At 36.4% G+C, this 25442-nt stretch overlaps 1 protein-coding gene and 1 long non-coding RNA gene across 9 annotated transcripts in view; one reads left to right on the top strand and one right to left on the bottom strand.

The window, feature by feature from the left end:
* Nucleotides 1-25442, bottom strand: part of LOC145976615 (protein gustavus-like) — a 169397-nt gene that overhangs the window by 75756 nt on the left and 68199 nt on the right. For 2 of the 8 annotated variants that reach the window (XM_083107861.1, XM_083107880.1), the window contains exons 1-2: nucleotides 1320-1949; nucleotides 472-587 (exon numbers count right to left, since the gene is read on the bottom strand). The exons of 1 other annotated variant lie outside the window; for it this stretch is intronic. In XM_083107861.1, coding sequence (XP_082963987.1) covers nucleotides 472-500 — 29 coding nt within the window. In that variant the 5' untranslated portion in view covers nucleotides 501-587; nucleotides 1320-1949. Of the gene's footprint in view, nucleotides 1-471; nucleotides 1950-25442 lie in introns of those variants that run through there. 5 more of the 8 variants (XM_083107852.1, XM_083107855.1, XM_083107858.1 and 2 more) reach the window with 5 other exon arrangements.
* LOC145976653 (uncharacterized) overlaps nucleotides 1-25442 on the top strand; it is a 115980-nt gene that overhangs the window by 35980 nt on the left and 54558 nt on the right. The window lies entirely within an intron of this gene.

Genomic DNA, 25442 nt, shown 5'->3' with positions numbered 1-25442 from the left:
ATAACGATTAAACGAGCAATTGACAGTCGCGTTGATATTAAGGATTGATAACAGACACTGATAAATATCTATATGGCCACATTATTAATAAAGAAACAGAACACACAAACTCTTTGCACAGCACGAGGTGCATCATCAAGAGCACCTCGCCCCCCCCCCCCCCCCCGGACACTTCCTCGATGGCAGCTCCTTCCTGTATTTTAACTCCGCCACTTGCTCCTGTCATCGAAAGGTGACACCGGGTTCGATTTATTCGAAAACAGCTGACGTGAAACGACGAACGACTGTATATTGTTACGGGTGCCATAGATTTTAAAACGCGTATGCGTCTCGCGTAGAGGGACTTTACCGTCGGAACGAATTCCGGCCAGTTGAAGGTACCTGTCAAAGGTACCTGTCAACCTGGTCAACCTGGCGGTTTTCTCGGATTTCGAGGAGAAATCGCGGTTTTTGGACTTTGAGATAACTTACGTTCGACGAGCTTTCAGCGACCAATCCATATCTCGATGCGCGACGTATCCGGCAGGATGATGCCAGTCGTGTTTGGTTCTGGTTCGTATCCGCTCTTCTGGCCGACAGCCCGACTGCTGTGTCAACGAGTTTTTCCAAATCCCTTCAAAAGCCGGCCAAGATTTTTGCCTCGAGTTTTATTTTGTCGGAGATGAATTTTGCACGAGATGGATTTTTATTTCGGTGGCTCGAAATATTAGAAATGTTTTTTGCTCTCGTTTGCTCGATCTACTCCAAAATTCTTTCTTTTTAATCAATATTTCTGGCTCGTCCAGAAGCACGGATTATTCCTTTTCAGATACGTCATCTACTATTTCGTTCAATCGAAATTACACCTATCTCTTTTTCCCGTCCTCAAAATGTATTTCAAACATATCGAAACTAGGAACAAGAATGAGAAAATTTTTCTTCAAGGAACTCAAGTGAAAATTATTAATAAAAAAAATGAGAAATTTAAAACTCCGAAACTACATGAACACATTGTAAGGATAAGAACGAATCCAAGTTTATGGCGAGCTTGTGGCCTCTCACGGATGACAGTCGATGTCATGTGTTTTACTCTCATTCGGAACGCAAGAAGACTTAAATACATATAAATTTAAACACATCCATATATGAGCGTACGATGGAAATAAAAAAATGTTGAAGAATGTATCACAATCGAACATCATCGCGCACTTTTTTAGAAATCTTTAAATCGGAAGACGACTAATTGAAAAAGGACAAACCGCGCCTATTTAATTCAAACCCAATTATTTCGATATAAATTCCGCTCAGATAAAACGTGCAACGTCTCCACTATTACTTACTGCTTAATGAGGAAAATTTCGGAGGTTGATGTTATACGCGCGATTTGGAAGTAACGTTACGAGAAAGCTGTCAATTTTTCGATAATCTTTCCGGACCGACAGGATCGAGGACTCTCATCCTTTTCACTATGATCCCTCGACATAATTCAACGAGATCATAATAACGGTTATAAGTGCTCGCTGCTGCGAGAACGAGTGGGATTCTGGCCGTCTTTACGCGGGATTTGGAAACGCCTCGCTGACGATAACGATGACGACGCGCGAGTATATAACGGGTGAGAAGAAAAAAAGGAAAAGAATAAATGATATTGCACACTTGTTCGCGCACACACACTTGGAACAGCCTTTCGGGGCGAAGCACACAGCGTTCGTTGTCGTGTCGTCTTCGTCGTATTCTCCCCTCGGAACTTTATCCGCTTCGTATCACCAGCACCGGCCGTTTCTGCTACGCGATGCGAGCAGCATGCACGCGTGCGTATAACATAAATTACCGGGCGCGTACGTATGCGTATGTGTGTGTATGTACGTGTGCGCGCTCTCCCGTTTACGCAGCAGGTAAACGCGGCGATATGCCAGGTGAAGTGGAGGTACGATCTCGACGACGTTCCAACGACGACTGAAGCGTCGAGCGGCTCACATGTATCGAGCGGTGGGTGAGGGGAGACGATGGGTGAAGGGAGACGTGGGACGTGGGGCGGCCGCGAACGGAGAGGGGAGAGGGTACAGTCATGTGGGGATCGTGTGGGGTACACCCCGTGTGAACGCTGATGCAGTCGGCAGTGGCGTAGAGACGATGATACGCGCAAACATCAACGTCACATGCAAATATTCGTCCGCGATATCTTTGTCTCTCGCTAAGGATTCCGATTTTTCCCGATGAAAAATCTTTTCGAGACAGAGGAACAAGTATTGGATATTTTTATTGTTTTTTGGATCTAACCTAACCTGAGATACAAAATATAATCTGAGGTTAGGTTAAAAAATCGGTACAGAAAGTTTCTAACCTAACCTGAGGTTACAAAATCGGTACAAAAAGTTTCTAACCTAACCTGAGGTTAGGTTAGGTTAATAACTTTTTGTATCGATTAGAGTTCGTGGGAGGAATGTGGGATGGCAGAGGCTTTTGGAAATGATGATAATGGCAATTTAACGAAAGAGAATCGTGTGTGTGATGTGTACTTGATTTTTGCTCGGAAATTATGTACATATTGGCTTGATGCCGTTCAGTAAATATAACGAGAGCCCGCAAACAAACGTCATCATCATTATGAGTCCCAATTGTTGTTGTGCTCGTAATAGAATACGTGTTCTCTGTTCGCGCATATCATTGTTGCGTTATCAACGGTTATCTAAAGTACATTGTACACAATGACGGCCGAAGGTCGTGATGTTGACCGAAAAAGTTGCCAGGAAATGTCTATCTTGCCAACCTAATAATCTTGAAACGACCGATTTACAACTGTTATCGTTAGCTAAATGACTCGCGTCGTGACTCTTAAGTTGCGCGAAGCAAAATTTAATTAATTTCACAATTTTTTCTACCTCAGAAGAAAAAGCGCAATTGTAGCGCAATTGTAGCGCATTAGCGACTACTCCAACTAGAACCTGCTTAATCTCTCTCTAATCTAACTATACAATATAATCAACTACCGATAATATACAGGGTGTCCCATTTTAACTTGGACAGTAAAATATCTCGAAAACTAAGCCCAGCCAACAAAAATGTTTCAGACAAAAGTTGTATGGTTTCGAGGGGGCCATAAGATGGTACCATTGGTTTGACCTTGAAGAGTCATTTGAAGGTCAGAAAAAATATGGAATTGTTAATTGCAAATTACATATTTTTTCTTCAAAACAACTATGTGTTTTCTTTACACCAATTGATTCCTCTCATTATTTTGTACGTAAAAGTATTAAGGTAAGATAATCGAAAAATGAATATTTTACAAGATATTTTACGGTTTATGTAAAATTAAGAAATTATTTCAAGCCTCGTAACTCAAAAAGTACTTAACGAAAAGGTACTTAATTATAGTGTTTTGGAAAGCTCTCGAGATAAGCTACAAGAATATGCAATGACAAATAGTAGGTTCCATTTAAGAAATTGAAGGTGACCTTCATGTGACCTTCAAATAACTCTTCAAGGTCAAACCAATGGTACCATCTTATGGCTCCCTCAAAACCATACAACTTTTGTCTGAAACATTTTTGTTTGCTGGGCTTAGTTTTTGAGATTTTACTGTCCAAGTTAAAATGGGACACCCTGTATATCTCTTTTCACGAATAGTCACCACGTACGATCGATGAACTATAATTCCACATCGAGGGGTATGACAGAAATGCAAATGAGAAATAAACGTCCATTATACGTTAAAACGCAATTTGTATTTTCGACAAACGTGTTCCTTTGTGCGATGCGTTTATTTATTTTATGAAAAAAATCGTGTTACACGTGGAATAACACAGGGCGGTTTTCGGAGCCGGGTCTCTCGCAAACCTACGCCCATGCCTAAGCCTGTCTAGTGCTCAACATTTACCGAGAGGACTGTATTTCGCGAAAGAGAGAGAGAAAGCGAGAGAGAGAGAGAGAGAGGGAGAGAGAGAGCAAGAGCGAGAGAGAGCACGACGACAAGCGAAACGGATAGAGATGGACGGAGAACGCATTCGAGGAGGAATACGAGGGTTCTCCCTCGTGCAGTGGGGTTTCGCAGACCTCTCCCCGAACCTACCAACCGGTCGGACACATCGAATTATCTCTGAAAAAAATGTATAAGTGCCACTGCGCTGATATACAAGCGCGCGCGCGCGCGCGTTGGCCGATTAATAATTAATATCGAGAGTCTCTCTCTCTAAAACCCAAGAGAGTGGCGTAAACTTCGCCGGAAAAAGCTTCCGTGACAAGCAGTTTTTTTTCAATGGAAATTCGCGATACTCCCTACTACTTGGACACACATTGTTCTGCCCACGAATATTTTGCGACGAATAAATGCCGCTTCATCGAGAACGCGAATATTTCTGGACATTGGCATTGTTTGCTTAACTAGATTGCTTATACGTTTTACTTTATTCGATGTTTTTCTTTCTTTTTCCGGTTCAGCGAACTCCTTCCGCTGTATCTGATTATTTTTGTCATAATTAGGCGAGGTTAAATTCAGTCCATTTTAGATTCCGTCCGCCAGGAATGATAGATTCTTTTATAGTCGAATATTTATGACTCGAACATGTTGATGTAGAGTCCCAAAGGAAAGTTTCATGGAGACGACAGTTTGCGTAGTCGTCGAATTTTGAATGCAATGTCGTCTTTAGAAAAGACGTTCACGATAATCAAAGAAATATATGAAACAGAACATATGAACAGAACATATATGAATATGTATCAAGAAAATATATATGAAGCGGAAAATATATGAAAAATCGAAATATATGAAAAATAAGATTTATTAAAGATATGACTTTTGCACGACATGAAAGATCGCAGCATCTCCTGCATCGTATCTGACATTAGACGCACACATGCACGTTTCTACTCCACGGTTCCATAGAGCTTTCCCATACCAATTGTTTCACAAGTCGGACGAAAGTATGGTCACAATCTAAGAACTTGGAAGAAATTTAGTACCGACGATATGGCGATGATTATTTTAATCGCCATTTTGAAATTTTTCGACTTAAAAAATGCTGTGGAATAAAACGAAAAATTTTGTTAGAATCTTTACAACCCCGAAAAGAGTGTGCGAATGTTAAATAAGTAGAAAATATTTTTACTTGTAAAAAAAGTCGGGTGTAACTTTTTCTCATTCTAATTATCATTTTCATGAATAAATTACGTAAGATTAAATAACTCTCTCGCAACTTGAAGAAACTTTTCAGATTTTCAGAAGTTCATGGAGATTTAAAGACTTCTGGGAAAATGTAATTATTCTCCGCATGAAATGATCGCGATGTGAGGGAGGTAAAGTAAGGATCTACCATTTTATATTAACGGCCATTTTATATTAACCATTTTATATTAATTTAATTTTTTATAAGAAGATTAAAAATCTTGTTTTATTTATTTATACTTGATGAAAACAGGACGCGTTGTTTAAAATTATCTTTCTCGCACGAGAAAAAATCCTAAATAAAAAAAGTAAAAAAAATTTACTCGCGAGAACTTTTCGTTTTTTTTTTTACAACGAGACGAATTATTGGTAAGATAATGTAAAATAAATTAGTAAAGCATATTTTTTTCTCTCCTATTAAATATTTTTATTGATAAGGAAATGGACAAGAATGCAGAGTTCTAAGCGCCTTGAAAAGATGACAAATAATACCTAAGCCTAAAATGAATAGATGAGGACCTAGATGATCTAGCCCAATCCCAGACACGGGCGAGACCCTTCATTTTTCCCTTTTCCGTTCTATTTTACTCTGAGGTCATTGAACTGAGGTTATAAATGAGTTCAAGGCGCATCGGAATCATGGTGGAAATTCCTCGAATATATTGCCCCAAACCAAGGAATTCTTAAGTCTTGCAAGTTCTGAACAATCTTACAAGCGAAATAATATAGTTACGTTATAGCAATGTAGTATAAAATGTGAATAATAAAATATAAGTATCTAGAATATAAATAACAAAATATATAAATATATAAAATGTATAAAATGTATAAAAATATTTTCGTTCAGAAAACTGCACAACTCAAAAGTTTAATGTATATATTTTCAATTAAAAGGAAGGATTTCTTATAGATAATTTTATTTAATTCATTTACTATTTTATATACTTATATTTTACAAATATTTACGTAAATGAAAATGAAAATACTTTAAGGTGGAAAAAATTAAAGAGTAAATATTCTTAATTCCAAGTTGTCCTACAATATCAATGTAAAAACTTTCTTCGAATTAGTAAATAAAAATAAACAGAGGCAATAATGCAAAATTTTGTTTCTACATAATTAAATTAATTTTTTTCTTTTATGACAATTTACGTAATTATTTTATAATTAATCTTTTATTTTATATACAAATGCAAGATAATAATTATATATTTCATAAGAATTGCAAATTGTATAAGAAAAAATGTTCTACATTTTCAAGACTCATAAAATTCTCGAGATTTTTGAAAGATCTTTTAAAAATTTTTCTCGTCGAATAATATTCAAAGCAACATCAATTTTTACACAAATAAAAATTCTTCGAAAAACTGAACAGCTTCAAATGCTCAAAATTACTAGTCAACTCATATGTTTAACACATTTAACAAAAATAAAAGATCAACCTGAAACCTAAGCTTGATTTAACGAAAACCTTTTTTTGTTAAGAATGGAAAGAAAAGATGAAAGAACTGACCGTACAAGTCTGTGTTCAGGTATGTTTAACGATTAATATCAGTGAAAAAATTTTGGAGGGGAGAAGGCGATTGTCTGACAGGAATGTTTTATGAATAATAGTTGTCGCATAAAATAATGAAAAAATAAATTAGAAAAGATAAATATTGTTTAAATTATAGGAAAAATCATGCTAAGTAACTTGATCCTTGAGTAATTAATATTACTCTTCAACTCTTAATCATTTAATGCATTAATAACTTTTCTTTCTTTTACATTTTTCACAAAGTTATATTGACAGATAAAAATATGCAAACTTGAAAAATGATTTCTAAATGAAAAATAACGTTATATATGATTAATTAAGCTTATGCTTTCTTTATTTTAGCGATCTTTCTTCTTCTTTAGAAAAGAGAGTTATATGCAAGCAAATAAAATTAATAAATAAAATCAATTTGATTGATGAGAAATTACTCGGAGTGGCATTCAAGAACGTGAAACAGGAGGGATGATCAAGTTTGATGAAATGAAAATCGTAATTCGACGAATGCATATATGACACGTATGAGGCAGAGAGAAGTCCACGAGATTTTAATCCCTGCCTATTGAGACGAAAGAGATAATTACGTCGCAGTGTCATGCAAAATAATAGAATCAGACATACCGGGGATAATTAAATTTTTCCTTAGAAATCCGACGGCTTAATGCGATTGTGAAAATTGAAGCGTACTCCAATTGTTCAATCGATAACAAAGTATAGTTTCCTTAAAATTCCTCTCTCTAGTAAATGTTACATGTATGCTTATTACAAAATTTATATTTCAACAAAGTAGATTCTTTTCTAGCGTTTTCTCTGACGCTTTGTATAACTTTTAAATAATGTAAAATCATAAAAATTAGCTCAATAAATTTTTTACATATTTTTAATTATTGTAAATGTTTTATGTTTCATTCATTTCAGCCATTTTATATTTAGAGTGAAATCCGGACGAGCCAGAGATTTTTTTGTCTGAAGATTATTTTTTTGCCTGTAAATTTTTAGCTTTACCTGAAAACCAGAAACCTGGCATTGTAGATTCACGAAAAATCGGTTTACCACGTGTTACAAATACTCGCCGCTGGAAGGAGAACTCCAGCGGTTCCAACATATGTATCGGGTATGTACAACCGACGGTGCTATTGCACATCCGAAGTTGAAAATTGCCGAAATCTGCGATGATGAAACTTGGAATGATGAAACACCGACATGTACCTGTAAGTCTTGCCAAAAGTCGTGACCGAGGTCGTGGCGTTACTAAATGCACGCCATGACTTCACCCTATTTCCTGTCCGTGTTGGAGTTGTCATCTTTCGTTTTGGTGCAGAACCTTCGAATGAAGGAAAAAAATCTCCGCGCTTCTTCAAAATCTCTCTCTGTCAAATTCGACAATCTTTAACGAATTTCTATCCTAACCGATTGTGACCCCGATAGGATCGGAAGAACTCGTGTCGATTATCTTGGAAGCTTCATGTTAGATATCTATTTGTGATAATGACAGATGAAATGGGCAGGACGCGCAAGCATGAATTAATTATAAAAATTACAAGGATTCCCTCGCAAGCGCGTATGAGATTTCGGGATCCTCTCGTTATTTTATTTCCTTCCCGACATGTCCCTTGTGTGTACACTCATTTGGTGCCGGAATTCTAGGTGACACACATTCCGGGTTTGCAGATGTAATGTTTTCCTCGAGTAAAGTTTGCGAGGAACGACGTGTTAACCGTTAATCTTAACTTTACTTCCAACAATCTTCGACGAGGTCCTGTTAGCGAGTGTATTTCGTTTCTCGTCGTCGATCTTGCTGGATAAAAAAAAAAAGAAAAAAGAAAACCTACACAGGAAGATGTGCTCCCTTTCGTTGTCCCTCAAAACGGGAAAGATAAAAAGGAGAGCACCCTGATGGTACCGTTAGAAACCAGATCTGCTTTCCGCCGTTGACGCATCTGCGCAAGATGCGGTCCGTTAAAAGACGCGCAGCCTTCAATTGCGGTAAAACTTGGAACGAAATTGGCGCAACAATGAACTTCCCGGAACTCGATGTGTGTGCACTTACTTAAACATTGTTCCGCTGTTTACGAAGGTATCCTTTGTGCTCTTCATTTTTCCACACTCCTAGATGCAAAAATACTGTAAGAGAATCTTGCAAAAAGCTCTTAATGTTTTTTTTTCACCATATATTGGAAGCAAATGTGTCAAAAATCTCTTCCTCATAAAAATGAAAAATCTCGAAATAAAAGTGTTCTATTTTTCTATCTCGCATGCTTTATTATAAAGTATCTATTCAAATATCCCTGACCTTGAGGAGTTTATTCAACTCCAGGTAAAACTTTAAACTCTTATTGAAAAAGAATTCAACGGCTTTCGTAAAAGATGAGGGTCAAAGTGGTCCACATCCCTTGCAGGGTTCGTATCTTTTTGGAAAAAGAACTCTGAAGAATTTTTTACCTACCAAAAAAGATATTCCTGCAAGGGATGGACACCCTGGACAGAAGGGTATCCTAAGCAGGGATGAACAGGAAAGAAGGAAGTCTGCATTGGTCACAAGAATTTACCAAAAATGGTGCTGAATAAAGAGTACCTTGCTGAAAGCTCAACATGACAACCCCGTCTAACAAGCAGAGTACTGGTAGTGATGCTTTATTCGCCAACAGTATCCTTTGCAAGATAGGCAGCGCAGCAGTGCAAGCTTTGCCTTCGCGATGCAATGGCGAATAAAACGAAAGAGAAAGAGAGTGAGAGAGAGAGAGATGGATAAAGACTGCGCAGAATCGACTGGACTGACGGGTCTTTGTGCTCGTCGGGTCGTCGGGCCTGTGGCGTCTCGAGACAGAGAGAGGATAACGTCAGCTCGGGTCCAGGAGAAATAAGAAGAGACGAAAAACGATCGGTGGAGAAGGAGAAGAAGGAGGAGGATAGAGAGAGAGAGAGAAAGAGACTCAGAATGCGAGATGAATGTTGGTCCCAAGGTCAGCTTTTGTCAGATAGAGGACCAAAGAGAGGGGATGGTTAGATACCGTATCTCTCTTCTTCTCTCTTACTATTATACAACTTATCGGAAATCTTGTACATACATTAGACACACGCTAGTTGTGGAATACATTATCTTCGGAAATTCGTGAACTTGACACAATGAGATCTTTTCGAGAGGTGTTATCTCTCATTGAAATATCTGTCTGCCTCGACTGATGTACATACATGTAAATGTTTCCTGCTCTATTATACTTTTTGTTATCTTAATCAGGCATAACTCTCTAATAAAGGTCATTTACTTATGTATAGCATGAAATTCCCATAGATGGCATGAATATTATAAATAAATTAGAGACCCTCTAATAAGAGTCGCGAAATGACACGGTAAAGTTAGGTTGACAACGCTATTTTTCAGCAAAAACCGGAACCATGGCTAATATAATACAACTGTGAACACCATTACATCATTATTATGTGTCATGTTCGACATGACACATTAACCTAGAAACACATGTGCATCTAAACAGTTGTCTGTACAGGAAGATTATATTATTAACGTACTTCAAAATTTATAAAATGACTGGTTGTTTTGCGTCAGACTGTAACAATTCAATACAATACTTTAGAAATTAAATTTCACGCCATGGCTACTTCCGGTTTTTGCTGAAAAATGTCGCCACCAATCAAAATTGGATTCCTTATTTCGCGACTCTTATTAGAGGGTCTCTAAAATAAATTATTGGTCATTACTATGAAGAAAATAAAGAGGGGAGAATAAAATGTGAAAAATGATCAGTGTCATAGTACGATTAAAATAAATGTGATTTCTCTTTATGAAAATAAATTGAAGATATAAATCTTTTTTTTCATACGAGAAAAATTAATACATTTGCTTTTTTAAAGCTTAATTGATTTCTAACGATTTTGTGTCACATCATCTAATTCATCTCGACTAACTAATACACGAATAGAAAAGTATGACGTTCCATTTACTAAAAAGATATAAAATATTTGAAGTTTTCTGGAAAAGAGCTAAAATGGAATGCAAAGTACATCACTTTTATTTTTCCAATAAAGAGAATGTTGTATTTTTTTATATATTTTGATAATCACTGTCAAAATATAAATTGAAAAATTACGTAAGATAAAGTTATTTAAATTAAAAAAAGCGTAAACGTGTTAATGATTTTCTAATTAAAAATTTTTTTTTCGAAAATATAGTCTCGTATGAAAAAAATTCTGTATTTTTTAAATTCTGCATTATTATGTATGTTTTCGATTCCATTGTGTGACTTCTGAAATCCAAATACCATATATTTCTCATTTCGTTGATTCGAAGGATTCAATTCAACATAAAAAAAAAAATTTTTTTCACACTTGGTAGTGTAGGGCAAAAGTATGCAGCATTTGTGCGCAAAGATAGAAGGACACACAGTGAGATAATTATAATGAAACCAATTTCATAATTAGTAGCGAAATAATGCGTTTATTTCAATAAATATCATGATAAATATCATTTCAGAGATGTAACACAAACCATCTATTAATTAATCGTAATAAAAGTTCAATTTTTAGCTTCCATTCGGCATAAAAACGTATTTTTGTATTGTAAAAATCTCTTTATTAATGTTTGGTAGAGAATTTTTTCGATCGATAATTTCGTAATTGATCATATTAAATTTTTTATAAATTCCGGTGGTATATTATTTCACTTTTCATTTGAAATTCTTTCGGAAATGCTCTTTTATGATATAATATTTTTTTGTAACGGTTCTCCGAATTCCTTTCATTATGTATGCTTGGTATATTTAGATTTTCCGCTGAATCAAATGAATATTCGGTAAAAATTGGTAAAATGTAAAATTCTATTGATCCGCTTCTATTCATTAATGATTTTTACGGTATTTTATATATGTTAATAATAATATTATATATTTTAAAAAGCATTTTAAAATTAAAAAAAATATTTTACATATTTAATAAAATATATTTTATATGTATCTCATTTATACTTTACTGTAGAAATTTTGTTTTAGGATTTTAAGGTAAATTTGTCCGTTACTTACAAGATATACACTTAAATTAGACTTTTCGTATTGAAGTTGCATAAAGTTAAGTTATATGACGCATTAAAATTTTTCATAGAGAAGAGAAGAGACAAGAAAAAAGGTGGACAAAAAGGGAGTTATTTGAGTTAATAGGAAAATTTTCAAGTTTACCATACAATTTGACGCAATTATAAACAGCTGATGAATGATACACTTCTGAGATAATATTGCAAATTTACAAACGCCCCCCGCAATGTTTAATTTGAGTGCGTGGGTCAAATATTCACGTGGGTCGCTTTACAAATGGTCAACGGGATAAACAAGTCGCATCCATCCGCGAAAACCGCGTCGCGATTGCATCTGAAAGCAGGCTATCGATTATTTTCGCGTAGAACGTCGGGAAATTTGAAAATTTGTGGCCATGCCATGTTTGTTAGAGATATCACATGTATATGTAGATGACATATTGTTACAACTCTCGCAAATCGTAGCTCCTCCATATTGTAATTATGACGAAATGCAGGAGATATCGATGAAACTTTAAACAAGATAATAAAAACAAATTTAATTGTAATACAAAGGCAGCATAAATTATTGCTCGATAAATTCAATAATTGCCATAAGATTTTTTGAAAAAATACACAGGCCTGCGAGAGTCTGTCACAAAAAACAGAGCAGGTGAATTTGATAGATTTTTTGATGCTGAAAACGAATCTGGACAGAATTTCCCCAGCATGTCAGGTTTTTGAGTAATTTGTGATTAAATAGTCCAAAAAACTAGTTCAGCCAATTTTTTGAATTTATTATGGGAGAACCTAATTTTTTAAATATTTCTGCAAATGGCATCGTATAATACTATTCTTCATCTTTCAAATTCACCTTCGATTACTGCCGCACGATTCTTTTCGCCCTCATAATAAATTCATAAAAATGGTCCAAATAGCTATGTCTGGATTATTTAATCACAAATTATTTAAAAACCTGATGTGCTGGAGAAATTCTGCAGCTAGAATTCGTTTTCAAAAAGTCTATCAGATTCATCTACTTTACTTTTTGTAATCAGAATCTTTCGCCTGTGATATTATTGAAATATCGATTAAATCAAAATTGGCTCAAATAAATAAACAAAAATTAAATCAAAATTCCAATTTTGATTTAATTTTTGTTTATTTATTTGAGCCAAATTTCTTATTATTAATTGAAATATCGATAATATTAAGCTCTATTTTTTCGCTTTACCCTTATCACAGAAGCGTAACAAATTGATATAATTGAAATTCAACTACTATAATTAAATATACGTAACCTCTAATATCGACGCCGAATTACTGGATGAAAATTCGATCAGCTTTCGCCCGTTTATCGCATAAAAGAACACGTTTAAGAATACATTTAACTATTGCATTATCGTATTCGACGATATTCGCTGATAATATTTGTGTATGTTCAGAGAGTAGAGAGGGAGAGAGGGAGGAGAATAAATCCATTGACGCGAATATCACGCGCAAATATAACGGATCAGATGACGTATAACTGTATCAACTGATACAAACTGATTCTCGACGAGGCGTTAAATTACACGTAATATTAGATAGCTCTAATTATTTTAACGATATTTTCTCTCTCTTTTTTGCGTATCGAATTTTATAGCCGCGTATTCGTCGGACTGACACGAATTCGGCAGCCACCGTGTGTGATAATTCGCCTAAAAAAAAAGGAAAAAAAAACAACCTGTCTACCGGGAATGACCGGGATTTCGCGCGGGCGAGAACGCAGTTTCGGGGGTGGCGGAGGAGAAGGAGGGGGAGGGGAGCGCGGATTTGCAATTCTCTCCGGAAAATGGCATATTGCGAATATGCTGCCGCATCGCTCCGTCTCGTCGATATCGTTCTGGACGCTGCTGGATTGATGAGATGGGGTGAGAAAACGGGAGTCGGGAATCGGCGGGAAGCCGTCTATTCACGTATCGATCATCGCGTTACCTACCGGATAACAGTAAGACCAAGGAAAAGTGGAGCGAAAATGGCAGCAGTTTGAAAGACTGCTTCCTGCGAAAGGCTCTTCCCATTCACGGTACCTGATAGGGACGCCCCGGAGAAAGAAAGAAGAAAAATAAGAGAAAGAAAGAGAGAGAGAGAGAGAGAGAGAGAGGGAAAAAAATGAGAAATAAAAAAGGGGGAGAAAGAGAGAGCATTTATTAAATATCGTGAAATTAGATCTCTCGAGGAGAAGAAGAGATCAATGTGGGTGATCGCGTTAAACCTATATACGTCTGTCTATCGCTGTGCATTATCGCGTTCAACTTTGATTCAATCAAAGATTGCAGAGAGATGGGCAGAGAAATTAAGAGTATGTGAGGATGTTGTCTCTTATCGAGTAGATCTGTACTTTCTTAAACCCATCTTCAATAATATCTATTATTCGCGACAGGAATCTTACACACGTCTTGCGTGTGTGTATTTTAATTCTTCAGATGAATTTGCAAAAAATTGTTAATAGACTTCTGTCCCGATTATAAATCATCTAAGATAAGATGAGATGATGATTCAAGATCGAAGCGAGATTATTTTAATATTTATCGATTAATTAATCGACAAAGGACAAAACAATGATCGAGGGAAAAATTGGAAAATATGTACGAATAATAAATCAATTTTACAAAAAAAAGAGAGAGAGAGAGAGACTGATTTCAAGAAAATCGCAGAAACGATGAAGGAAAAACTGGCGGTGTCGAGAGGTAAAAAAGAGGAGAGGAAGAAGAAGAGGACGACGAGGATGAGTCGACGTGGAATCGAGTTGCAGATCGGGATCGCTTACCGAGTGTTTCACCGAAGGCGACGGAGCCTCTAATTTTAATAATTGGATGTAGCCTCGATTCTCTCCTCGCGCGCCGAGGGGCAGCGATCGTAAATAGGTACGCACCTGCCCTTTTTCCTCTTCCCTTTCAATTCCGCTTACCTAGATACAGATAGAGGAGACTTTATACCTGCGCGCCGACAAGAGCTTTCGAGATGACGGTTGGAAAGAGAGACAGTGGGAGAAAGATGGCAGCGTGAAGCCACGTGAGGAGGTCACCTGAGGTATTCTGATCGATCGTTCGCCGACTTCTGGGCCGAATTGAAAAATGTGACTTAAGGATGACACGAAAGGACGTCAGAAATTAATCGAGTAATTAGTGTATTAATTTTCGACAACCGATCGACGTTCAAATGAATTTAACGCAAAGAGCTGGCAGAATTTATTTCATCTAGGAAAGAAAGAGAAATTTTATCGAGATTATGTGAGCTTCAAGGTTTAAAAGGTACAATGTGACATGATGTAAGTTCCATCAAAAATTATAAATTGCATAAAAAAAAATTATTTTTTGACACTTTCAAATGTTAAAAGTACCTCGTAAAATAATTTCATTGATTTTATATAGATTTAATACTTGTTTTTATTTTACATATTTATTATTCTATTTAATTGACATCTCAAATGTTAAAAATGTCTCATAAAATAACATTTTTGAAAAATAATTTCATCGATTTCATATGTATATTTTTTTTATTTTACGTATATATATTACTGTATTAGAATTATTATATTGTGTTTAATTAAGAGCACCTTGCTCCTTACTTAATTCTGCTTCTTTTACATAAAATATAAAAGAATATAAAGAAATCCGATATAAAAAAAAAATCGCTAATTTCTCTCAAGCGCGATGTTGGCTGGTTTCTTTGACCGATTATCGTCCAATTGTGACTCGTCGGCGTTTAATTAAGTCGTTAGTTACGTTTAATCGACGCCCACCGGTGATTGGTCTTCACGAGGAGAGTCGAATATCTTCCTTTATTAAATTAGAAAATAAATTGCGCGTTTTAACGGGGCGATCGCGCGAATGTCAAGTCGTGTTGTACGTACGCGGAAGAATTTTCAAGACGCTTATATGTATGAAATAGCCGCAATTTCGCAGCGTATCGATATTTCGAGGAAAGACTTCCAAAAGGAATCTTATTTATCGCCGGCGACTTCATCTTCCTTCCCACGCAGGATTTGAACTCGAGAGCGATAGAAATATGTTCTCCGATTCGATTTCATGACTCTTGACATCTCTTTACCGTTGCAGATACCAACGAGAATGAGAGAAAGTCGGATTCTCGTCGTCCCGGAATATTTCTACTTACTCGATAATTGTATTAGTAATATTTGCAATTTGGCCAAAGTTAACGGGAGGTATTTTCAATGTCGGTTTTGGTACAATACGTGGAGATGATTTTTTGAATCTGTATCTATTTGAAGAACGATAATTATACGCATCGTCATCATATATTTTAATTATCTTTATATAAATATTATATATTACATGAAAAAGAATTTATTAAAATTTATTTATAATTTTAACAGAAAATAAAATAAAAATATATAAAATTATATAAATTTATATAACACAATTTCATATATAAAAATTTTTAATCTTTTTATATAATTTTTAAAATATATAATTATATAAAATTTTATATAAATATATTTTAATAAATTCTCTTCTTTTTTCTCTTATTAAGGAATTAAACAATTGTTTCTTTTATTCTTATTAATCGTTAAATGTTGAAGATACAAAGGAAAAGTTCAAGGAAGGTTGCGTTTTCCGTAATCTGAACTCACTGTTGATGTAAGAGAACTATATATATTTGAAACACATTACGAACGTGCCACCGATAATTTATACAATTTTACGCGCGACGGGATATACATCCCCCGAAGACAAAAACCGCATTAGCCGCGTCCGGTACCAACGTACGAGACTCGTTATTCAATCTCCGCAGAGGAAATTATTAAGGCCGCAAATGGAGAAACGTATTGAATCGACTGCGTAAAAAAAATATGCATTTTCCTCGCGTCATTCGAGCGAGGATGTTATACATGTAAAGGAGCGAGAAAATATCCAGAGGAGCAAAAATACAGAAATAACGTAACGTTGACGATACGCAATCGACTTGTCACGAAACGTCACTTTTCCCCGAGGATCCGCGCAAGGGAAGAAATTCGATTTCCTTCGAAGCGTTATTTATGCAATTTTGTGGGATACGCATCGCCATCGTTTGCCCCATTCTCGACTTCATATATCAGAATATTTCACCTCGCTTTTATCTTTCTTGCTGGCTCTCGTCGCATCATCTCGCGGCTCTCATCTGCGCCCAGATAATTCCCGAGGATATCTATCGGTTGGTCGAGCGAAATGACGATAGGCGTTTCGGGAATACCAGCGGTCGAATTTCCACGGTTTTAACGATACGGATATGGGGTGAATTCACGAGGAAAGAGGAGGAGGAGGAGGAGGAGGAGGGGGAGGGGGGATTTATCCGTGCCATTAATCGCAAAGATCCCCGGATGGCTTTATGACGTTTCCCGCGTTATATAACGGCCCTCGATAAATGCCTCGGCCGTCGCACAATATCCGAACTTCGTCGATCATCGTAAAGCTTACGGACTGCGTATAACGGAAATTTGCTTCTATTTTCATCTATACCGCACTCTCGTCGTAACTCGTCGGCTCGATAGTGCCCCAAGTTTGCGGGCATCATCGATGCAGTTGCAGGGATAATAATAATAATGAATTTTAAGGATTGCGAGGAAGTCCTGAAATCGCGAATAGTCTTGATACTGTCTTGTCTTACTTTGAAATTCGAGACATTTTTAATTAGTTATCAAAAAAATATCAAGACTAAAATTGTCAAGATTACTGGTTTTACATATCGAGATATTATTAGTTAAAAAAAAACTAAAATATATATATTTATAAATTAGAAAAAGAGAGAAAGAGAAGAAAAAATTTAGTATATTATACACGAACTTAAAGATTTTATTTAATAAAAATAAATATATTTATATTAATTATTAAAACATATATTTATATTAGTTATTAAAATTAAAGTTATTAAAACAATATCAAGATTAAGATTGCCATTTAATAAAGATTTTAAAGATTTTATTTAATAAAAATAAATATATTTATATTAATTATTAAAACATATATTTATATTAGTTATTAAAATTAAAGTTATTAAAACAATATCAAGATTAAGATTGCCAAGACTACGGATCTCAAAGATTATTAGTTTTTTCTTTAAAAAGAAAAAACTAAAATATGTATATTTGTGAATTAGAGAGAGAGAAATGAACAAAAGATTGCACACTATATTAGATTAGATACGAATTGAAAAAATTTTAATTAATAGCTTTAATTTATACGAATAAATTTAGAAACAATTAATACAACATATATATAAACAAAATAAACAATATAAAATTTTATACAATTTTTCAGCTATACTTACGAGTATATGTATAGTGTTTTAGAAAGTAAACGAATAACATAAATAATAATAATAATAATAATTAATAAATAATAATTATTTTTATCTTAAATTAAATATTATAAAGAATCTGTTATAAATATTATTTCAAATTTTTCGATAAAATTTTTCGATAAAAATTGTTAATAAAATCGAGACAAATCCATACAAGACAAGATACTTGCTACAAAGATTCAAGACTAAGACAGGAGATTTTATATAAGTTTACGAAAATATTCAATATCGACACAATATTTTTGCGAACATCTTGTCTCGAGTCTTGCGCAACCATAATTGATATAATGCGATACATCAGATAATTTCGCGATCGATTTCTCGTGATATAAAAAAAACACATCGTTTCTGACTCTTATTACTCTCTTTTTCATCCGCGGAACTCGTTATCGAGGAATATGTATAACACCATATCACATCAGTGTAGCCTCTTACGACTCCGATGTAACACCCTTGTAATAACTTAATTATCGAGAGCAATTTAATCATCGAATGTATTTTACGTTCTCGCTTTAATTATCGAAAGTAATTTTACGAGGCCACTTTGCGCGCCGAAAAACCGTGCTCGCGTCGCGAACGGGGAATCGCTGACGTAACAGTTTTCTCCCGAACGAACAAATTACACGCGTTTATTACCCCATAATTGAGACTTTCGCACACGACTAGGTGCAAAAAAGGCAGACGGACGAGACTGGAAGGAGAATCCACCGATTCTCGATCGACCATCGTCGTCGCGACGTCTTGCAACTTTGGAAATTAATAAACATGCGATGGGTAAAATACGGCGCCGACAAAAGCTGGCGAAAATTACGAAAGAGAGCAATCGCGAGAGAGAGGGAAAAGAGGAGAGAAGGAGAGGCTATCTCCTGTTGTATGTACATTTCGTTGAAAAAGTGAAACCCGGCTAATCTCGCAGTCGCACTCTCGCAGATGCAATTACGATTATTACTTTTCCTCCTCCCCCCTTGCGCCCCGCGCGAAGCCAACGCTGATGAAGTTTTCTATTAACTCTGTCGGCGCGAATGTCCGACAACATTTACCGGATCCGAATGCTTTTACGGAAGTGTTTACGCGACCGATACGCAAGTAAATTACGGATATCGGATAGTTTAAAAACGTACCGATTGCATGTAAATTGCGCAAATTGAATTTAAAAAATGTACCGCGTCGATTGCGCCAACGTGGCTTACGTAAGGCTACAAACTTAAAGTTTCGCGTGGAAAAAGGAACTGTCGCTTTCGAAAAGATATATTTATATTTAAATGCTTTCTTCGTTGTAGCTCGACGCGTAAAAATGGAACGAATTAATTAAATAAAAAATTTATAGTAGAATTTCATCAGCTGCGCAAAATTAAAATTTTCAATTAAATGTGTCTCAATAATGAGATGATTAAAATGCAATCTTTTCTTAAATTAAAAAAAAAAATCGATTTTCAATTTATCGGAAAATCTTTGCAGGCAAACAACAATGAGAGCTCACCAGCTGATTTTGGGAATGAGAGAATAAAAAAAATTTGAAAAAAAAAAAAAATTTATAGTAGAATTTCGGTCAGAAAATTAAAATTTTCACAATTGAATACATCTCAATAATTAGACAATTAAAATATAATTAGACCTTTTTCTAAATTTAGAAAATTTAAAAAATCGAAATTAATTTATCGAAAAATCTTTGCAAGCAAACGACACTGATAAGATCTCAAAAAATCTCCTTGTACTTGATCTCATGTAAAGTTGACGACAATCCCACGTGGCTTCGGAAGAGTGACAGAGCAGAACCGAGAGAGAAATAAAAAAAAGAGAGAGAGAGAGAGAGAGGAGTTTTCGGTGTACATATATGACTTGTGTCGTCAGGACGGGAAGCGCAGCTGGTCCCTAAAGGTATTGGCCAGCTGTTGATGGAAGCTTTAGGTATGTCGGCCGCGCGGCCGATCCACGGCCGTGAGAAAAAGACGGGACCGGTCGGTCGATTGACTCGCTTCGCGAAGCCGAGGCCGACGAGGAAGACCTTCAGGGACGTGGAACAGGCTCCTTCCTTTCATCGGGAGCCAGCCAGCCTTATCGAGCGACGAAACGAGCGTTGCGAGAGAGCGCCTTCGTTTCTCAACAACGGACCAAGACATTCGTCCGGCGCAAACGTTGCGAAAACGTTGCGAAAATACTTTACGCACTGCGGAAGAGAAGTATCCGTACAGTACGATTTGTCAAAGTGTAAGCTTTATGTAACGGACCAGAGGTGAAAGGTGCAACGCGCACGAGGACACGCATAGGTAGTGTGCATAGGTTGACGTTGGCAATTTTCTGCAGAACAAGATATAATAATTCTCAGGGTTTCTTTTTTTAATTCGAATTTAAAAGAATTTAAACTGTATAGAACGAGCTATATAAATTTATAGACTTTAGAAATGCAAATTATTCAGATTTTTATCGAGATATTGGATGTATTTGATTTAAGTATTAAAATCTAGGGTTTATATTTTTGAGGAATATCTATTATATCGAGATATTTGAAAATATTTTTATCATCACATATGGCAAGGTCAGTTCTAAAGTCAGCTGGATATCTTTCTTTTAGGACGCCGGTCCTTCCGTTCGGCTCGTTGGGTAGTTCCTTATGAAAGAAACGTGTTTTATTCAGACGCAACCCTGTTATGAATAATTCCCATTCAACGCTTTCATTCTCCGATTGTGCAGTTTTCTATCTTAAGTTAGGATCACCTCGAGCAAACTTTAGCTTCCGTTTGTCGCATCTATTCAAAATGTTTGCCCGTAAACACAAGCAGCAAACGTCTGGATAGAGCTTTTCGATATCCTCGAAAATTTTGATATTTTTTGATATCAATATCAGATCCCTTTTTTCGGGAAGAGATGTTTTGCTCAAGGCTTCTTCGTAAATGACGGAGACTACGTCATTGTTCTACACGTTCTGCCGACCGTTGTATTCGCTGCAAGGTTTACTTATGTAAATCGGGAGCTTAAAATGCTCCAAGCTTGCGTGACGGGAGGTCAGAAAGGCTCGATAATGCGTGTGCAACGCTTATAATTCGTATCGTCAACTCGCTTTTAACCCGTGCGTTCCTGGAAAGGCGGCCTATGAATCACTCGGACATCAGTGGGAAAGTATCCGAGGTTACTCTTTCTAGATTTTCTGCGGATATTATATTCTATAAATTCCTCCGACCGCAATCCGGAGATGATCTTTTCTTTCTAAGCGGAAGTTAGTTAAGTAGATACTATTACTCTTCGCAATTTAGACTCAACTTCATAAGTAAGCTTCAAAAAGAGAAATGAAAATCTGCTCTCAAGTATAAAGCTCAATTTATAATTTTACAATGAACAAACTTTCGGCTACAGCCTTCAACTCTTGTCTTCTTGGACTCATAGAGTCATATATCGTAAGGAATTATTCAAATGCAATTCAATTCAATTTTTAGAGCTACACTTTAGTTTGTCACTTCGTTCGAAAATGAAGAAAAGATTTTTCAGCGCGAGGATTTTTGATAAAGGCCGACTGTTTTTGATAAAGACAGAGACTGGGGTATGGGAAATATAAATTTCCATCGCGATTAATTCCCGAGATGGATGCTCTCCGTACAAGGTTCGCGTTGACAGTCGCTCGTTTGTCGCTCCGCGCGCACCTGTCATTGATCGCGCGCGCTGGAAGGTTTACTTATGTAAATGCGTCCTTAGGAGAGCTTAGGGAGCCGCGAAAGGAGTGGCCAAGTCGCGCGAGAAAACGCAGTCCCATAATTCCTCTCTTACCACCTCCTATCTCGGTCGCCTGCGACTGCGACTGATTACAAGTAGCGAGTTTAACGGTGTCCATAAATCTCCGGGTGTACAATGTTGAGAGGCGTTAAAGACTGCGATATCGTTGCGCGTGAGCGCGAAACATTACGCCCGTTTCGATTAGGGCGACACGGTATCCGGGCGATTATCGGAGAAAGAATCCGGGCCGTCTATCGCGAACCTGCTCCCTTCAATTTGCGTCTACAATGCTATCAGAGAAGGAGAGAAAGGGGGAGGGGGAATATGCTTATTGGATTTATTAAAGGTAGCTTTTTCGCCCAACGTTCGTTTCAGTTCAACTTCACAGTCTAGCTGGAGGAAGCTGTGCTAAAACGAATGAATTGTGTCAATCTTGATATAAAGGTTGCAATTTATCAAGATTGATAAAAACAGAAGCGTATCGGAAAGTTTTTCCAGAGTAGAAACAAATAGTAATTTTTACACAATTGTTTCACCAGTGTTTTCGTCCAAATGGGACTGGAAATTCGCGAGATATTTTCACGCTGCACACTCGTGATATTTTTCCGCGATGCGAAAGGGCATCCGTACGCGCAAAAACTTGTGTACTTCTCTGTTTTTCTTTCTCGCGCTGCGAAAAAAGAGGAAGCGCGAAGGAACGTGTAAATAAGGCGAGACGTAAAAAAACGAACGCCAGTCGCACAGGAACGATGATGCATGGGTCTCGGTGCCGACAACGATGTTGCCTCATTGTTGCGCGAACCAAGAGGGACGTTACGAGGCTCTCTTCGAAATTCCTTGCTACACGTGTAGCCAACCCAGGTATGCATTTGTCAGTTTCCTCCATTTTATTTTTTAAGCTAAATCCTGCTGTTCTTTTCAGGTGCAAAACATCAGAATCGTGTAAACAAATCTGTGTTTCGCAAACAGCTACTGAAATTAAGAAATTTTCGTTGAAGAAAAGAGGGCTGTGAGATATCACTTCAACAATGTTTTGCGTTTAGCTCGGGCTACGTCAACTATGAGACGCTTCTCCCCACATGACGAATGCAGGTATCTTCCCTAAGAACGTCTCATCCCCAAAAGAAGTCGAATGCATCAGGAGCCATCCCGCTTACCTGCCTCGAATTTTCTCTCGGCAACCAAGTGCGTCCCGGCTCACAAAGGAAGGTGATAAACGGAAAAAGATGAGAGAGGGAGAGAGAGAGAGACAGAGAATGGGAGAGTACAATGACCTACCTCGCAACGGCGACGATAAACGGCATCAGGGCCGTAGGAATCGCAGCGAGCCGGGACTATTTCCAGCAGTATTGTTGCCAAGAGGTCAATCCCCGGGATCTTTCGCGGGACGGGCGGTCGATCGTCGGGGAAACATCTGTCGAGTCTGGAAGAAGAGGTGCGGACGCGGGGGTAAGTTCACCCGGAGGGGGACGAGAGGGGAGGCACCCACGCTTTTTCAGACCTGACGAAGGGAGGAGATTCCGTCGAGGAATTCGTTTTCGTTTTATGCGGAAGAATCGCGACGCAGCTGCGTGTTTTGATAGACATTCTGGGATTCCACGATGCATCTTAGGTAGACAGATAGATGGGTAGGTAGTTTGAAATATCGCCGTCCACGGTATTGAGAGGCCATTGCCTCCGTAGACTTGAGTAAATATACGTGTCGGGTGGAAAATCGCGTCGACCTCGATATTCGATTTTCCAAAGAGACGTACAAAACCTATCGTTAAATAGGACGCTCTCGTAAATTCGACGTGGACTAACTGAAGCGCGAATCAGCCCCGATAGAAGCGAGCGAGAAAATTACTCCTCTGTCGAGGTTCGTTCTTGCGATGTAATTATTTACGATGTACATCGCCGGTTTTTCTACTTGCAATTTTTAGTAATCATTCGTACGTGAATTTGATTTCCAAAGGTCCCTATAATTTTATACATTCACAATAAATAATTATGATAATATAATTATCTCTTAATAATTAACCTCTTAATAATGATATGAAATAAAATTGTAAGATTATTTGACGCGAAACTTAAATTTGTGGAAAGCATTTATACTGTAGAATCAGAATACAAACACGTACGTAATTCATATCAATTATACCTAATTGTAAGTATATAAAAATAGATATAAGAGGGTAAATAAAATATTATCCTTAATCCATCGCGAATAAGAAATAATTTAAAGCAGACCTGAACGATCGATGTAATCTTTAATAGAAACGGTTATTAAGAATCATGAGCACGTGGTAGAATAATTAATGTCGACTTTTTTTTTGATAATTAAAATAATCGCCGACTTACAAGGTCATTATAGAAAAAATTCAAAGACGTAATAATTGGCAGATTTTTCTAATTTAATTGAACACAATTCCGGCTAATTCAAATATTTTATATAGATGTAGATGCGACATAATGAGACATAAATATTACCGCGCAATTACTGCTAATTACGCGTAAAATAGAGCACATAACTATGAATGATTTATTTATAAATGAGCTCACGCACGCGATAAGTGTACATTATTAATGATCGCGTATCTGACTTGACGGGGAAATGATTTCGTCATCCCGACGATGATTTATCTATCGGCGTGGACATTTGCAAAAATTCAATTCGTCAAACGGGGCGCTCACCTTTAAAGTTCTCGAGAGAAGTCATTGAACCTCTACAGCAGGGGCGAACCCATTAAAGACTGGCTAACGCGGGTGTAATAACGCGGGTCGCGCTACGAAAGGGTTCGAGGTAAAAAAGTGCAAGGGTCGCTGAGGTGTTATTGAAAAAAAAAGAAAGGAAAAAAAATCGCATCGAACCTTGACGAGAAGAGACTCTCGCTCAGTTTACTGTGGGGAAAAAAGACGAATTCAATTCTCTTGTATGGGAATCGAGCGTCGCTCGTCTAGTTAAAGAACAAAAAAAATATATAATCACTTGCATCGATATTAAATACATACATGTATATTTATTTAGATTTGTTAGGAGGAAAAAAAAATTCTACTTTCTCTTGAGATTTTTTTTGTGTGCGTGAAGGAAATTTCATAAATAATGAGTGGCATAATTATTTTCTAAATGACAGAAGAAAATTATTAACTTGTAATAATTAATGAATTTTATATAATATAAAATGTTTTATGTATTCGGTTTCTGATTCTAATTAATTTAATCGATGATTAACTTATCAGTAATATCTGCAGAATTTCATTAATGCAGTAATAAATCATAATTAATAATAAATTGTTAATTTTGTTGATATATGAAAGGAAGATTAGACGATTGGACACAAGAAAAGAAATTTAGAGAAATTAAAAAATGAAACTGTAAAACCTCAAAAATTTCGCAGACGTAAATCTGTCAGTTGAATTAAATTATTCAAAGTTTGATCAAGATGATCACAAGTATTCTTACATAAATCTATTGGATTTTTTAATAAATTCAATATCCATATCTTTCTTGATGAGAAGAGATAGGGACTCGCGGAAAATTATTATTCAATCAAAATATTATATTAATATAAAATGTAACATACAAATGAAACAATAAAAGAGTTTGTCAATTATAAAATTTTTTTAATCGTGGATGATAAGAGACTGTTAATTAATGACATAGTCATTCCATTTTAATTTCATGTATATGTCAAACGTCATATATATATACACGCTAA

Source organism: Camponotus vicinus, unplaced genomic scaffold (genome assembly GCF_025532165.1).
Source record: "Camponotus vicinus isolate PSW18456_S1 unplaced genomic scaffold, iyCamVici1.0 SCAF_1, whole genome shotgun sequence".
Classification (NCBI taxonomy): Eukaryota; Metazoa; Arthropoda; class Insecta; order Hymenoptera; family Formicidae; genus Camponotus; species Camponotus vicinus.
Note: the sequence above shows the minus strand (reverse complement) of the source record. Positions and strands in the feature narration are given on the sequence as shown.